Below are 17,608 nucleotides of genomic sequence, written 5' to 3' on the forward strand. Positions count from 1 at the left end.
TGGACCAAAGAGCCCCGGCTGGCCAGGTTCAAGGGCTGACTGGTGGTGGGGAGCACAGCCCCGACGTAGCAGGACCCACATGGTAGGGAGAACAGCCCCCACTGGGGCTGGCAGCAGGTAGCACAGCCCCATAGACAGCAGAGCCAAGGTTTCGTCCAGGAAAGAAACTGAGAAATTACCAGCCATATAAAATGCCTGGTATTTTCTAATTAGGTAAGTTTTATTATAATTCGGTGTATCAGTCCTTAGCTGCGAACTGCCTGGCTGTTAGATGTGCTCCCTCTGTCTGAGTAGGTCTACCTGCCAGGCAGTTCACAACTACTTGAGGGAGGGTATGTAGGGGTAAGGGGGGAATGGAATCCCCGGCCAGACTCACTCGTCTGCCAGGGTCTGCATGTGTCCAGGTCAGTCCCCCGTCCCCCCAAACACACACACTTCTCTCGATCTCCCCAGTCCAGCCCTGCTGCCCCCGTCCAGCCCTGCTTCCGGTGGCCAGTTCCCCCTGCCCCCCACCAATCCCCCTGGTCGCTCCCCCTCCCCCCGACCAGCTCCGCTGCCCCCGTCCAGCCCGGCTTCCAGCAGCTGGTTCTCCTGTCCTCCTCCTTCTGACCTTCCCCCGGCTCCTGTCCAGCCCTGGTTCCGCCACCCGCCTCCCCCCTCATCTCCGCGGGACAGCCCCACTGTCCCCAACCCTGCTTCCACCGCCCACACACCAGCTCTCTGCAGGACAGCGCCGCTGCCCCCAGCCCTGCTTCCCAGCAACCAATTCCTTCCCTTCCCCCACCTCCTCCCAGCAGCCACGCTGAGGCCTGGTATTTTTTTCCCCGCAGCCCGGTACCAGACCTCAGCCCATAATTTGGGAAACACTGGTCCAGGGGATGAGGCTGGGTGCCTGCCTGCACAGGAATGAGTAAGAAGCTTAGTGTCCCTCTCATCACTGTTGCTGAACCTTTGGCTTGCAGGTATAGGAGGTGTGTAGAACTGGCTATGTTCCTGAGGTAAAACAGAAATGTAACAACTAAAAAGGCAAGCTGCTAATGTTTGTTAATTATTCCCATTCTCAGTCAATGAAAATTTACCTTGCCAGACTGCTGTAAAGGAGCCTTATTATAAATGACCAGGGCTCGACAAATAATTCAATCTACTTGCCATGGGTGAGTAAATTGTAACCGGAAGAGCCGGGTTCAGGCGATCTGCGCATGTGCAGATCGCCAGGTAGCGTGGCTGGCGAGCAGGGCTCGCTGTGATTCGGCGAGCCCTGTAAATGACAGTAACAGAATTCTCAGCTCGGAAGATCTATGTGCACAATAGGGTTAGATTACAGATCAGGATCTATTTTAATTAACCTTTTTTTAAAAAAAAACGCAAGACCATTATGAGCAAAACTGTGTAACTTTCTTGTGTAAATGTCTGAAAAATTTGAAGTGATATTCTACTTTATAGAACACCAAAATAATATAGTTGAAATTAAAATCCATTACCCTGCATTCCAGGATAACTGGAATGCAGGGTAATGGATATTAAGTGTTTGTAACTTAACTCTGATCTGTTATAGGAAATGCTGACCAGTTATTTTTTTCTATATGATAGTTTAAATAAATTATCAAAATAAGTGAAACTGGTGTGACTATACAGGAAACCCCCGAGATGCGACCACCTGAGTTGCAACCCCCTGCACTGACAACCATTTTTGTAAGTGTAGAAGGGGCCAAAAACTCCCAACATACGTCCTTGGCCCACATTTACAATAGCGTACAACTATCGTAAATGAGGGTTCGAGTTACAACACCCCCGACTTGCGATGCTTCCTCAGGAACCCATTGCGTTGCAAGTCGGGGGCTGCCTATATTGCATTATTTTATAAAAATATGCAGAATATTGCAGACTTTGGATTACTGGTGCAGAATTCCCTGAGGAATAACGTGTAGGCAACAGCAGAGTTCCTCTATTTGACACACTGAACAGTCTTTGGGTCCTGATTTTCCTGTGAATTGGGTTTTTCTGGTATGGTGATCTGCACTAAAAATCAATAGATGAGACAAATACCGTCAAGATGAGGGTGAAGTACGGCCCTCGTCCTGCATCCAAATCCACACTTGCGCTTGAAATCAACAGGGCTCCACATTCACACAAGGGTTTCTCCACATAAATCCGATAGCAAAATAGGAAGTTGTGTCTTTATGCATAAATATTTGCAGGAGTGGGGCTTAACTAAACTATAACACTACTCATGTGCTTATTTAAAACAATATGCTTGATGATAAGTGAATAAATTTTCCTCACTGAAATCTAGCTGAAACAAGCTAAAACATCCTCTTATGCTAAACTTTATTTGTTTATGGGTGCATCTACACAGCACCCTAAACTCAAAATAAGATATGCAAATTGTGCATCTTATTTAGAAACTATTTCAAAATAGTTATCCCTCGTGCAGGGTTGGCGAAATAGCACACCCATTATTTCAAAAAATATTTTGAAATAACGGGTGGCTTGTGTATACACAGGGTAGCTATTTTGGGATACCTTCAATATCCCAAAATAGCCGTGCAGTGTAGACATATCCTTAGTGTTAAGTCAACCTCCCACAAACTTCCTGTTTGCCTCTTCCATTTTGTCAACTGAATCCATCATATTTCTAGACTGTAATCTCTCTGATACAGAGTGTCTTCATGAGTAGCACTAAAAGGTCCTTCAACTGTGACTGAGGTTCTGCAAGTGTCAAATTAATCAAGAAATTAAAACTAGAGCTAACAGATCAGAGCTAATTCGAAAAACGGACAAAATATTTTATCAGACTTTACTAATATACCAAAAATTAAAAATCTACCCAAAGACAGTCTGATTTTGACAAAGATCCCTCATTACCTTGCTTAGCTCCTCAACAACCCACATAACTTTTCTCCTACTAGCTCTATTGAAGATCTTTGCTAAAAGCAGAACTGGAAAACACTGCCACTTAACTCTGATTCAACATAGCAAGATAGAACATGTCAACATCAACTATTTTTCTGGTGATGTATTAAGGGAAATCATATGCTTCAGAATATTTACTGGGATATAAGAAGTTATACTATTGTATCTGAACATGCTGAAGCTGAATTGTACTTTAGAAAGAAAGCCTGAAGATATCACAATAGTGTGTTTTACCACAAACTAGGGATATAAAAGACTAGTCAGCTATCTAATAAGCAAATGCTTATTGGATAGTCGACAGGATAGTCAACTAGTCACTCCACCCCCTCCCCCCGCCCTGCTGCCTCTATTATATAGGTAGAGGCAGCAAGGGGGGGAGAGGGAAAGAACAGCGCTGCCACTTTGCATGGCACAGGGAGACAGGCATCAGGCTCCTTGCAGCATTTCAAAGCGGCAGCACCACGTGGAGCCCAGGATCAGCTGGGGACTCCTCAGCTGACCCCGGGCTCTGTGCAGCATTCAAAGTGGCATTCAAAGCTGCATCCCTAGTCACAATTTAGAATGCCATCCTTTCCAAATAAAATCACTCAATTAAGATGCACAATTAGGAATAAACTGTTTTGGGAAAAGACATTCATGGCTATTTCAATGAGCTTATTTACTAATTTAAACAGTAACAATACTTTGCATACATTAAGCAAATAGATATAGTCTATAATTAGAGTGCTCATTGCTGTTATGCATAGGGATTTGTTTTATTACTGAATGAACAAAAGGAATCAAGGAATGTGGGATATTTTAAATGTGGTTTATTGGAATATTCAGTTAATTGATTAAATAAATGACAATCTAGTAGTTAATTAAAAAAAAACAAGTTAGAAATAATACCTATTATTACACCTGACCCATCATCCTATTTCAATTTTTGTGGTTTTCCAGACACGTTTTTCTGATTCTTTTAAAGTGAATTTCTCTCCCTTTGCTGCTGTGTGAAATACTGACAAAGTGACTACCCATAAAAGTGTCATCCTTCCAAGTCTATTTATCAGTAAATGTCAGTAAACATTAATTTCATAATACACACACAAACTGACAAATATTTCTATCAATAACTGATGTTTATAAATAGACAATAGAGGACTCCAGGTGTTCTGGGGCAGCCTGGGTATTGTTGGCTGGGTGATGTGCTGGATCCAGCAACAGGGTTTGGCCCCGTCCCCGCACTCACCAGAGGCAATAGGAAGCAAAGCAACGCAGCTGGAAACCGGGCTTGAGAAAGAAAAGCGCAACAGGCTGGGCCCAGGTTATTCTGCTTCTTACTGCCATGGTGGGGAGAGAGGGCTGACCCCTTCTGCTGGCGTCTGCCTGTTTCTCTCCCCTCCCTCTGCATGGTAATCTCCTGGGTTGAGCCGCTCAGGGAGGGGGTTTGAAGGGGTGCAACTGAGGTAGGAGGGGGTGGAGCAGGGGCAGAGTTTGGAAGAAAGGGGAAGTGGGAGTAAGGCTTGGGGTTGACCCGGGCCTTATACCTCCCTAGTGATGACCCAGCTCAGCGAAGTACAAAAAAATGTTGCTTGAGCACCGGAGTTCAAGGATATTTACTTTGTATGTTTTGACATGTGATGTGAAATATTTGTGTTAAAGCTGTTTTAAAGCTTAAGCTTTTTGAATCTCAACATTTGTGGTTAAAATAAATTATCTGACATACTCTCCACTGTTTGCCCTTTCAAGTTTCCCAGAACTTCGAAAATTTAAGTAAATAATAGAAAAATATGTCAAGAATTGTAAAATAATAATAACAATAATTATTATTAAACAAGCTCCCCACACAGACCGGCTCCTGCCGCCCTGCACTGCTGCCTCTGTATCAAAGGCAGCAGTGCAGGGCGGCACCAGCCCCTGTCCACGGGAGGTACGAGCTCCCAGTAGACAGAGGCTGCTGCAGAGAGGAGGGGAAAGGAGCCTTGATCTGCGGCCAGCCTTGGCTACCGTGGCCAGAGGCTGCTTCGCAGCAGTAGCCTTCCCCTCCACAGCAGCCTCTGTCCAGCTCCTGCCTCTTCTCTCCCTCTCCCCCCTTCCGCTCCCCCCTGTCTCTGTAGGAGACAGCAAGGGTGGAGGCAGGCGGCTCCGCAGAGCCAGCATGTGCACAAAGCTAAAAGCCATCTCCCTGCACATATCAGCTCCAGCCTTCCCCACACACCCTCTGCACTGCTGCCTCTCTATCAGAGACAACAGCACGGGGTGGAGGGGCAATCCAGTGCTTATGGGGAGCCTGCTTAAAGCCAGATTCTCCAGGGCCTACTGGACCAACTTGATTGTCATGCAAACCTGCTCCTGAATTCGCATGTGGCCTTTGGTGGCCAGGCCACTTTCCTCCATCTAGTGTGGAGATCATGGATGTTGGGGGCTTCCCCCCCCCCCCGAAACCTGAATAAGGTCCTTGATCTCCATCCTGGACCAGGAAGATGCCCGCCTTCTCTGGGCCCTGGCAGGCTCCTGGGAGCTGGCAGACTGCTCCTGGGGAGCGCTGGAGGGCTGGCTGCCAGTGGCTTGCTGGCTTATGTTTTGGGGCCACTGGGTCAGGGGCAGTGACTTCTGGCTCTGGGCTGGCAGGCTTGGAGCTGGCACAAGCACAGTGGTCTACCCCTTTAAGGGTTCCTGGGGGAGGGGGGGGAGAGAAGTGTTCTTTGTTGAGGCTGGAGTGGCCACCAGGGCACCCTGGGAAGGCAGGAGGCCCCCTATTTCGAAATAAGTGTCTACACAGCACTTATTTTGAAATCGCAACTTCGAATTTGGCATTATTCCTTGTAGAATGAGGTTTACCATATTCAAAATAAGCACTCCACTATTTCAAATTTATTTCAAAATAGTGGTTTGGCTGTGTAGATGCTAGGGAAGTTATTTTAAAATAATTTTGCTGTGTAGACATACCCTAATATCCATATCTGGCAGCACATTCAGAATTCTTCACCCATCAACCTTCCCACTACGCTGACACTAAAGCCTCCCTGGAAGCACATGCAAAATACTGTATCCAGCAATCTCCCTCTATGCCCACACATTCCTTCTCACTGTCCGGAAATGGTTTTTTACCAGCACACTCCACTCCACTCTGTCACAACAGCTGTGACTTTGACAACTGGACGTTAACGCTATCATCAGTCTTTTCCAATAACCCTAACCCTTATCCTCCCTGACCAGCAAGTATTCATGGCATGTGCGTGACCATGATTAAAAGGAGACAAAAACTGATGAAGAGTTCAATGAGTTTATTTTGTGTGACAGAACCCATGCTTTAGCCCCCGTGGAAACTTGTAACATCCCTGGGCTCATGGGAATGCCTAGCTCAGGATGAGTAGTGGGCTGAGGCAGGTGCCTACTGCTGTTCGGGTGTCCCATGTAATTAACTGCTCATACTCCTCATAAGGTTCTGTATTAACTCTCAGCTCAAGGGACTTGTGCCTTATTTTGTAAAGCTGAAAAATCCTCTACTTACTAACCACCTCAGGATACATTAGACTCGCATGAAAAATAGTAAAGAAAATAGAATGCCATTATGAAAATCAATGATATGCCATCATTAGAACACTGTGCAGTATTGATCATCTCACTACAAATAGGACACTGCCGAATTAAAGGGTTAGGACAAAGATAATAAAGTTCAAGGGCTCAGAAAAAGCCTCATAAAAGTGAAATTGAGGGGACTGGGATTATTTATTTTAGACAGAGGCAAATATGGTCACAGGGTCACAGCAACAATATATGAAATAATGAATATTATAGAAGTGGTTCCCAACTTTTTTGAGCATACAGACCCTTTTTCAATCTATTAATTTCACAGACTCCCTCCCTCTGGGAGAAAAGAAAAGTAAAAGAAAAAGTAAGGGAAGAAAAAGAAAAGTAAGGATTGGGCACATTGCAGTGGACCCGATCCTTATTTTTAAACTGTCTATGGACCTCATGCAGTACCGCTGTGGACCACAGGTTGGGAACCATTGCAGTATCAAAGAACTCACTCATAGCTTCTGTTCTCATGTCAGAGCACAAGAACAAGGGAACTTCAATGAAAAGTAGCAGATGCAAAACACAAAAAGGAAATGCTTTTTCATACGATGTATGAGACATTAACAATATTCTGTGGGAATAAATTTTAAGGGCAAGAGGTTAGCAAGATTCTGAGAAAGATAGGATGATAAGAATTTCAAAAGTTACAAGAGTTAATATTAAAAAAAAGAGTTTTAGAAGAGACATAAAACCTTGTGTTTCAGAGTTAAGGTAATCTTTGACTATTAAGGATGAGATTCTCACAGCAGGCAGATTATCCCAAATGTACCTACTGTGTGGTTTCTCCACCTTCCAATGAATCATCTGATGCTGGCAAAAGAACCAAGCTAGAGAACTAGGTGAACATGGTTCTAATATAGTATGACAAATCTTGCATTTCTATGCTCTTATGAAATATTGTCATATAGCTGATAACACAATACTGCCACCTCGTGCAATTTTATCTCAACAATTTCTCTTAACCTATTTCATGAAAACGTAAAAGGTTGTCAACTCACATTTTCTGATGTTTAAAATGGCCACCATTTCCTACTATTGTCAATGAGACCGAAACCATCGTGATGGCCACCATTTTCCTGTGGTCTATCCCTAAGTGGAAGTGAGACTGCCTTTGATAAAATTGGCTGCCACCTCCCATCCTTAAAAAGTAATATAACTTCTATGTATGGGGGTGTGTCATGATGTATTCAGTCTCTGGTTCTCAATTTACTATCGAGTCCTTTTGTAAAAGGAAGGAAAGGAAGAGGAGAAATTGTTATTATCTTAACTCCCTTATTTTATACAAGAGGAGAGAGTAAGCGGAGACTCCATCTGAGTAGCCAGAAAGAATTGTGCATTTGTATGTGCACTAAAGATTGACCTTTGAACCTGAAATTATCTTTAAATATGGGCAGAGGAGATGGGGGAGGGATTTTTTGTTTTTTTATTTTTTTAGGTTGAGACTAAAACATATGATTTGATCATATTTTAAAGCTCCAATTTGGGAGGGACTAATTCTTTTTAATGTTAAGGTTGACAATACAGATAACTTTTGTACCGGGAAATATTGCCTACTGGAAAAGAATTTTGTTCAGTGTAGGGATATGGCTATACTAGAGAAGCACAGTAATATCACTGCAGCACTATACTGTAGACCAGTGTTCTTCACTATTTTTGAAGTCAAGGCCACTTTGGCCAAAAAAGCCTTCAATGTCAGCTCTGCCCTCTCCTGGAAGCCCTGCTCACTCCATTCTCCTCCCCTCACTGACTCTCTCCCACTCCCACCAACTTTCCCTAGGCCGGGGCAGGGGAGCTGGGATTTAGGAGGGGACTCTGGACTGGGTTCACAAAGTGGGAGGGGTCTCTGGTCTGACCCTGGGTCAAGGGGAAGTGCAAGCTCTGGGAGTGAGTCTGGGTATAGGAGGGACCTTCAGGGTGGAGCAAAGTGTTGGGAGGGGTTATGGGTGCTGGCTCTAGGAAGGGGGTCAGGGTTGGCAGAGAGGGTACAGGCAGTATGGAGGTGATGTATCACATAAAAGTCATTCTGTATACAGACAGTGGGGGGGGCCTGAGGAGTTCGGGTGAGAACACAAAAAGAGGGTTCAGCTTTAAATGGGGACTGTGGGTTACCGCAGATAGCCTCACCCCCTCTTGAACTCCAACTATCTGGAGGTGTAGGTTATAGAGATTCAGAATACCAAAGGAGACTGTGGGTTAAGGCAGGGGACTGTGATGCAGAAGTAGGTGTAGAATGTGGGGTGGATTCAGAGCGGAGAGATTTGAGATATAAGGAGGGGCTCCTGGTTTGAGGAAGGATAGGCCTGGCAACTGGGGGTACCGAAAGGGTACAGGCTCTGACTCAGATTGTGGGCTTTGGGGTGGAATTAGAGATGAGGAGCTTGGGGTATGGGAGGTGGCTCTGGGTTTGAGTGGGCTCAGGGAGGGGCAGGAGATTTGGACTTGAGTTTACCTGGGCAGCAACAAAGGTAACAAAGGTGCCCTTTGCTGGGGCACTATGCTGCCCCCTGGAAGTGGCCAGCAAATCCAGCTCTGAGTGGGAAGGGATGGGGAGAACAAGGCAAGGGGAGTCTGGAAATGGATGACAGGAGAGGGATCACGTGAGGATTACCTGTTGTGTTCCCTCCCTCTGGGGCATCTGGCACTAGTCACTGTCGACAGACAGGATACTGGGTAAGATGAACCTTTGGTCTGACCCATTACGGCCATTCTTATGGAGAGTAGAGATGGTGCTGTGGGCAGGCGCAGCACCCCAAGCCCCATTCTCCCACCTTCTCCATTCCATCCCAGGAACCAGATCTGCTTCCCCACTGGCCCTAGCACAGAGCTGTGCCAGGCTATGTCTAGGCGACACTGATCTATTGGAAAAAGGTACGCAAACTGATAGTTTTTCGGCTTTTCCGATATTTGGCATATCTATACTGGGCCAAATTTCAGAAAAGCCTCCTCTTCCTGAAGAGATCATCTTCTTCCTGGAAGGAGGAAGACAGGGCTTCCAAAAGAGTGAGTCTGCTCTTCCACTTTTTTTTTTTTTTGGGCGGAAAAGCAGATTCGTTCCCTGGACGCGGTGGAGTTTTTCTGGGATACCTCTGGCGTCATGAAAAAAATCCATAGTCTAGACGTAGCCCCGCCACTGCAGCTTTGGGGCCAGCAACGAAGTGCCCCTCTCCTCTAAATACTCTGTGCAGTAGAGGGCATCTCTCCCCTGACTGTAGCAGCTTCAGAGCTTGGGAAGAGGTATCTTGCCCTGCTGCAGCCCTGAGCCCCTGTGCAGGGCTTAACAGAAAGATGTGTGGCCACAAGGCCGTGCAGCTTAGAGGAAATTTAAGGTATGGGGCACAGCAAGGAGTACAGGATTCTAGCTCAGTGGGGCTCAGAGCTGGGGCAAGGATTTGGGGTGAAGGAGGCTGGCTCTGGGAGAGGGGTCATACTTACTTTGGGCAGCCCCAATCCCATGCCACATCCTGAAGGGGCCAGTGCACCCCTACAGACCATGGGGAGGGCACACTGTTCTGCATGCTGCTCCTCTCTGCAGGCACCCCCCCCCCAACTCCCACTAGTTCCCCTCCCCAACCAATGGGACATGTGGGGGTGGTGCTTGAAAACAGGAGCAGTGAGCAGGAACCTCTACTCCCTCCCACCTTGGCTAAGGGATGTGCTGAATATTTCCACGTGGAGCAGGGGCAGGCTCCAGGGAGCCTGCCTTCTCTGGCAGTACAGAAAGGCTGCTGTGATTACAATTGATAGGAAGCCACCACTGACTTGTGGACCTTGCACTGAATAACAATGTGCTCTGATAAAAACAGAGCCTACAATCATAGAACCTGAAGTGTAAGTTGTAAGCGGGGGGGAGGGAAGAAGGGAGACCGGGGGACAAGAGTAATGTGAACCTCAGGCTCTGACAGAAGACTGAGAACTCTGAAAAACAGACCCAAAAAAAGTGTTTTAAACTCCAAAAAATTCAAACCATTCCTAACCACTACTGCTTGTGCAATCTGCACACAAAACAGCATTTAAACTTAATCAAAACCCAACTTTGCTATGTAACAAATGCACCAGACACTAAAGAGCTACAGGGAAGCTATTTTTCACTCCTCTTTCAAGTCTTAAAGGTGATTTGAATTTACCTTCAAAACATTACACACTCACACTGTTGGGATGTGCACAATCTACACAATTTATTTGACTCTAACATCTCTGTGGGTAACACCCTCCATCAATAGGAGTGAAAGTTTAACCTTCAATTGCATTAATTCCACCGAGAGGGCTTCAGATAAGTTAAAGGCACTATCTGTACACTTCACAGAGGATCAAAGGAACTGCCATACTAGATCAAACCGTCTAATACAACATCCTGACGTGAGCAATACTGTACTGGAATACCTGATACTTCAGAAAGAAACGAACACAACCAATCCTATCACAAAAGTACCTGTAGGTCACATAAAAGATAGGAGAAAACCAGTAAAAAAGGTAAAATAAATTCCTTCTTCAGTCCCATGCAGTTTAAATCTTGAAGCAAGAGATTTAATTTTTACTGTACATAGGCACCTGAAATTCAGAGTTGCAAATCCTAATATGGTAATGAAGTTATCACATCCTATTTAAAATTCAGACACAGATGCTTAAGTTTTGCTTGGCATTACATGTATCCCTTTCTCCTTACATCACCTTAACTCAGGGGTGTCCAAACTTTTTTCAAAGAGGGCCAGATTTGATGAAGTGAACATGCGTGAGGGCCGACCATTTTGCCTGACATTCTTTGAACCATTAAAATTAAATGCAAATTAACTATTTTATGCAAAGTTTATTGCAAACGGCAAACGACATAACACCAACTATACATGTTGTGTCCAAATATATTTATAACTGATTTAGACCAACTGACATTAACTGAGATTTTACAATGTATTCATCTCAATTGAAAAAAAAACTTGCCTACACTAATGTGAAGGGTAAAACTGAGATCTGGACTGCAGTACATAGGCTAGGTCTGGTTCAAAGGCAGTCCCTGATCTCAGCAGCTGCGGAGTCCGTCCCTGCACTCTCAGCCCCAAGGTAGAGGGCTTGCAGGGTCAGAGGCAGGCGGAGAGCGCAGGGCACGCTGGCCTCACGGCGGCCCGGGGGCAGGGCGAACCCGTAGCCAAGCGGGGGAGCGGGTCTGCGGACATGCCCTACATGGAGGACTTTAGGACCCCAGCGGCCGCCATGGACGGCGGCGGCGCGGCCGGAAGCGGCGCCAGTCAGAGGAGCGCCGGGGAGCCAGGAGAGGGGGAGGAAGCGGGGGCTGTCCCTGCACTCTCAGCCCCAAAGCGGAGTGCAGGGGCAGGGTTTGGGACCGCCGTGGCGGCCCGAAGCGGCGCGCTGAGCGCGCCAGTTAAAAAAAAGCACCGGGGAGCCGGGAGAAGCGGGGGGCCGTATTAAATCCGACCGCGGGCCGCATTTGGCCCGCGGGCCGGACTTTGGACATGCCTGCCTTAACTCTATTAAACCAGTGTCTGAGTGGATCCATCATGAGATTCTGGCATCTGTTGTGCTGAACTTGCACAGTGCTTCCTCAGCAGTTACAGCAGGATGAAATTTACCAGAATGGCATTCATCACTTTCATGGTGCTTCCGCTCACTCTTCCACCCGAAAAAAAGCTAGTGTTAAGATAGTGGGTGGAGAAGTGTTTTTCTATTTCTGAGCTCTTAGGCATGTAATTAAACTTTCCACTATCATTGAAAGATAGTCTACATTACTGACCTGATCAGAATACACAAAATGTTATCTTAATTATATTTTCTTACATTCATCCACCCAGAAAGCACCTTATATGCCAAACACATTTTAACTTCAATTGAAAGGACCAACTCAGGTTAGCAGGTGCCGTACGTATGAAAGTATATGGAAAGGATGCAATATATACCATTCATTATCACTTATTCAGTGTGCTACAGGTGTCTGACATGCCACAATACAAATTCCAACACAAGAAGATCAACAAACTACATTAGTTACTTATCTGCATACTAATGTAGGATCTGCAGCAAGCCATGCCTTCTTTACATGTGAGATATCTGATAACAAATCTACCATTTTTAGTGCATATAATTGAAAATGAACTAATTAGAACAATTATGTGTGACAGACAGCAAAACTTCTATGCAAAAAAGTTATTACTCAAACACCGGATAAAGAAGAGACCTGTAAAGAAAGCCAAATTGCAGCACTTCCTGCTTTTTGTTTTTATAAAAAAAAATGTGGTTGACAGTGTTAGTTTTGTATTGAACGCTAGTTAACTAGTCATCCATGCCAATATAAGAAAATAATTGGCAATTATTTGATGTGAACACTGTAAAGAAGTTATATTAAATCTAGAGAGAAAGCATTAACTTTCTTTGCTCAATATTTATTCTAACTGCCTTGGAATGAACACTATAAGAATTTTATCAATTAACTGGAAAAACCTGTCTCATTTCACTACTTCTGCAAGTTACAGCATCTCTCTAAAATGCTTTAAGTTCCTACAGCAATACTCTTCAGTTAATCATAATAAAGATTCCCTACAGGTCTTAAATCAACAGTATACTTTCCCTGCCTTCTCTGGCAACAGAACTATGTCAGTGGCACAAAAGGTTGCCTTATCTCAGGAATGTAGTACTCTGATAAAGACAATAGAATGCTAGATTTTTGAAAAGTAGTGTGTGAAGCATTTAATTTTGATAAAAAATTGAAATGTTAAGAAGTTCTATCTTGGTTTTTCATGGATTCCTGCCCAAAACTAACTGTATCTCTCTCCAAATTCCAATAAAGCCTAGCATTTATCTATTAAGTTCATAATTTGCTCAGTGTACAAGTATAAACAGTATAGATAAGTCCATATCAGCAACATGGAAAATAACTTTTATGTTCAGGTTACACTTCACATTAATATTAGCAAATGAACCAAAAACCATCAAAATCATTTTTTCCTGACAGTTTTACGTACTATTATGACAAAGATAATATAACAGAAAGATTAATGAAACAACATTTCTGTATATTTGACGGCACCCTGCAAAGTCAATTTCATTACTTCCCCAGATCATCCTGCTGCTTTGTACAGTTCTTTCACACAGAAATAGAAAAGGAACATCTATTTATAAAAAAGAAAATGTGATTGTAATACCAAAAATACTGGTAGGGGGATTGGAGAGCAAGAATAGTATTTGCTAACTAATAATGAAGAGTTTTAGGGGAAGAAGAGAATAACTAGTGTTTAAACACTAGTGTACTATAAATGCAAAATATTATATTGTGATGGACTTTACTTCAGCTATCATATGTCTGCTTTCTTAGATTTTCAGGTCTTCTGGGCAATGATTGTGTGCACACTTACATATTTATATAATGCACAGAATGTTGTGGATGCTACTAGTGCACAAAATAATTAGTTTGTATTTGATTAGATTTCAGGTTGAGTATATGCCTGTATTACTTGGTGTAAAAATTGTTTTAAATTATTGAAATACTCTGACAAAAGAGGGTGCCCACACCCACTGCACCAAATATACCCAAGTATTTAACATGAGGTTTTATATAATACTGCTGAATTTACTGCATAATTAATCCTGAAGTTACTCTCTTATGATTACCAGAGACAAACTAAAATTTCAGAACTATGGTGTTATCTCAATGCACTATTAAACAGAATAATACCCTTGACATTTAATAGTTTGTCCTATGAAATAACTGTTACATCTCTATTATTAGAACCACGGAAGAGTACTATATGCCATTAAAGTTCTTGAAACCTTTCTTCCTTCAAATTACATTTACATTCATACTTTAACAATGTGCAAATTTGGGTGCTTTAAATACAAGCAAAAAAACGGTTTAAAAGAGTTTGAAACAGAAAACAGGAACTAACTTAAGGAATTTTTTTTAAATCCATGGAATTGGCAAGCAAGAATGGAGTCAATATTTTAGCTGTGATTGCCTGATGTGACAAATGTTGACCTTCCTGAACCCATAACAACTAGCAATAAGTCCCACTGAAAACTGTAAGCAACTTTTACTGTTTTAAAGGCATGTTTTGATGTTGTTTATGCTAGTTATTTTTCTCTTATGTGGTACAGAATTATTTAATTGCTACAATGGTAACACCTATATATGAGGTAACAATGAAGTAAAGTATATTTTAGTTTCATACCTTGCCAAAACTCTAGAGATAATCATACAAAATCAAATTAAAACAAGTCAACTGCCAACTTTTGTACATCATCTTTTCCTTGAAGTAACTTCATGAACATAGATTTCCTATTAATCTTTCTATAACTACACTGGTGCTTCATCTGCTGGTATCATACTACTGTCAAGTAACTGGTTTATATTTACAGCAATGTGAAAGTCCACAAATATTGCACAGAATACATCTAGATACCCAAACAATTGCTGATTTTAGATTGCCATATTAGTAAAGCATTCTCTAGAATGGAAATCTTTTTTTGAATGTCCTTCTACCACAAATGGGAAAGACAGATTTCTTTGTTGTGAGTTGAGTAGCCAACTAAAAGCTCTTTTTCTCTGTAAAATAACTTTAGAAGTAAACCTATCAACACTCAGTCTTCACCGCCAAGCGCTGCAATTCACTATTTACACATGAAGTCTCATATAAAAATCCTTATGAAACTACAGTAATTGTTAAATCTATATAAAGATTACAAGCTCTATCTCCACCATTACTCTCACCTATGCACATACTAAATGCTAGCAAGTGTACGTTAAAAGTATTAAGTACAACGTATTCAGAAGTACATGAGAAAGCATTTTAAAATATGCTCATGGTAGCTTCAATTCTGAATGCCTTTGCGTGTGTAAGATACATATTGAATGTATCCTAGTTATTGAACTTGTGCCCCGGATTGCATCACAATAACTATAAAATTGGAAAGCTCTATAAAATCTCAAGTATTATCAAATAAAATACAGAATAGGACTAACACTATAAAGATACCACGTCTCATCTTACACAATATGCAGTCTCCAGTATAAATTACTGCAAACACATTATACTTTCTACACTTTTGCAGAGTAGATATTTCATGTTTGTAAACTGTCTTTTAGTCAGCAAAACCAAAACAGTTCCACAACTTCAAGTGAAACAAGCCACAGAAGAAAGGATTCATTTTTATTAATGTTTAACTATACCGATGGGAAAGCAAAGGCAAATGTAAAATCTAAGTAGTTTAGAATAAGTACTATATAGATTATGAAAAGCAGACACACTTTTTTTGTGGGGAGGTGAGGTGAATCCGGGGGGAAGGATGCTTTAGCAGGAAAAAAAAATCAAATGCACTCTGCTGCACTGCTTGGAAGAGTTAACGGGTTTAACTGCACTGAAACTGAATGGCTGACACATCCGGTCCTGGGTCCTCAACCACCAGGGCAAATTCAAACTTCAAAGCCTCTCGGAGCTCAGGCAGAAATAAATCACTCCCCTCACCCCCCAACAGCTGCGATTCCCATTTAACTAAGAGTCACGACTTCCAGAAAGCAGCACACACAAACGGGTTGGCAGGGCAAAGGTAACACAAATGAGAAGTTGATGCACAGGCTACACAGTCCTGGGAAATACAATCCTAGCTCTTTTATCCTGCAGCGCCTGCCGCATAAGTCAACGAGGCACTGAACACAACAAGCTACTGGCCAGTCCCCTACTCCCCCCCTTCTCTTACAGATGACAGCTCCCCACAAACACGGGGGGCCTGTCGGGGGCGATCTCACACCAGCCACCCCCTCTGCCCCATAACACCGTCCCCCACGCATATCCCAGCGCCCCTGCAAGCAAATCCGGGCCCGAAAAGCACGTCCCCGCTACCTGCCCATGGGCGCAGCGCCAGGCTCCCGGGGCTGGGTCTCCACCGAGAGGGGGACCCGAAAGCTCGAGGAGGGGCAGGGGCCAGGCTCCGGGCGCGCACTATCCCACGCCGCCAGCAGTGCCGGGCCCCCCACCTCCAACACCTGCGCGGGCTGCCCCGTGTGAGGCGCCGGGGTCCCCACCGCCGCCCGCTGCAGCCCCGCGCCGCTCACCCGGCAGGGGGAGACGGCTCCATCCTTCTCTCGGCGGCGGGGTCGGCTCCCACGGGGCTCCCGTCCGGCAGCGGCTCGTGGGGCGCGGCGCAGCGGCCGGGGGAAGACGCGGGGCTGGAGGGGCCGGAGCCCCCGGCGAGGCAGCGCGGCGGCGGTTCGGGGGACTCCGGCGAGCCGGCGAGGAAGAGGGGCGCCTCGGGCAGCCGGTCCAGCTCCACGCTCCGCACTTTGCGCAGCTGCTTCCGTCTCCAGTCTGAGCGCTGCTCCCGGCAGCCGCCGCCGCCGCCCGCCTCCCGCAGGAGCCCCCCGCCGCTGCCGGGCAAGCTGCCCGCGCCGCTGCCGCTCTGCAGGCTCCCGGAGGCGGCGGCGGCGGCGTCCGCGCTGGTGCCCGAGGATAATCCCGACGACGAGGTGCGAGTCCCCGCCGCCGCCGCCATTTTCTCTGGCGGGTCACATCGGGCTCCGGAGCAGGGAGGCGGGGGATGAGCCGCGCTCCGGCCGCTGCGGCAGCGGCGTGGGCCGCGCCAAAGGCGTACGGGGGGTGGGAACTGAGCGCAGGCGGGACGGGCGTTGAGAAGGTGAGGCTGGGAGCGGTCGCTCGACGCTGCCCGCGGGCAGGTGGTGGCAGGACCTGGCCGTACCTGCGCTGGGCGGGCGGGCTGGCTCCTGCCTGGGGAAAGGGGCTGGGCCGGAGGAGCCAGCACCTGGCGGGGGGGCTGGATGGTGCAGGACCCGGCAGGCGACCCCGCCTCTTTCACTCCTCGGAGATCAAGGGGCCGGTTCCTGCCCGCCGGACTGGGGGGCTTATCCCGAGACTCTGACCGGTGTGTCCTTGCCTGGCTCCCCCAGAGCGCGGAAAGCTCCGTGCAGTTGGGGAGCTTCTCTCTCCGCGGCGGTAGCGAGGCCAGTGAGAGCCTCACCTACCTTGCCTGGCGCAGATGCCGGGGGCGATGGGACTCCAGCTGAGAAGCAAACATTTTCACCCCCGCGCCTGCACTGTACTGAGAAGATCTCCCTCCACTCGGCAAAACGTATCCCATAGCCGGAGAAAAGGGGAGAGGGTTGTATTAAGAATGTGGGGAA

The 17,608-nt window shown here is 45.6% G+C and overlaps 1 protein-coding gene across 2 annotated transcripts in view; it reads right to left on the minus strand.

Annotated features, from left to right (window-relative positions):
* MAP3K1 (mitogen-activated protein kinase kinase kinase 1) overlaps window positions 1-17,517 on the minus strand; it is a 94,859-nt gene extending 77,342 nt beyond the window's left edge. Inside the window, exon 1 of one of the 2 annotated variants that reach the window (XM_075932433.2) lies at window positions 17,450-17,517. In XM_075932433.2, the coding sequence (XP_075788548.2) occupies window positions 17,450-17,502 (53 nt within the window). In that variant the 5' untranslated portion in view covers window positions 17,503-17,517. Of the gene's footprint in view, window positions 1-16,525; window positions 17,394-17,449 lie in introns of those variants that run through there. The other variant, XM_075932431.2, reaches the window with a different exon arrangement.
* Window positions 17,518-17,608: the final 91 nt, after the last annotated feature.

This window comes from Pelodiscus sinensis, chromosome 6 (assembly GCF_052426305.1).
Source record: "Pelodiscus sinensis isolate ZL-2025 chromosome 6, ASM5242630v1, whole genome shotgun sequence".
Taxonomy (NCBI): Eukaryota; Metazoa; Chordata; order Testudines; family Trionychidae; genus Pelodiscus; species Pelodiscus sinensis.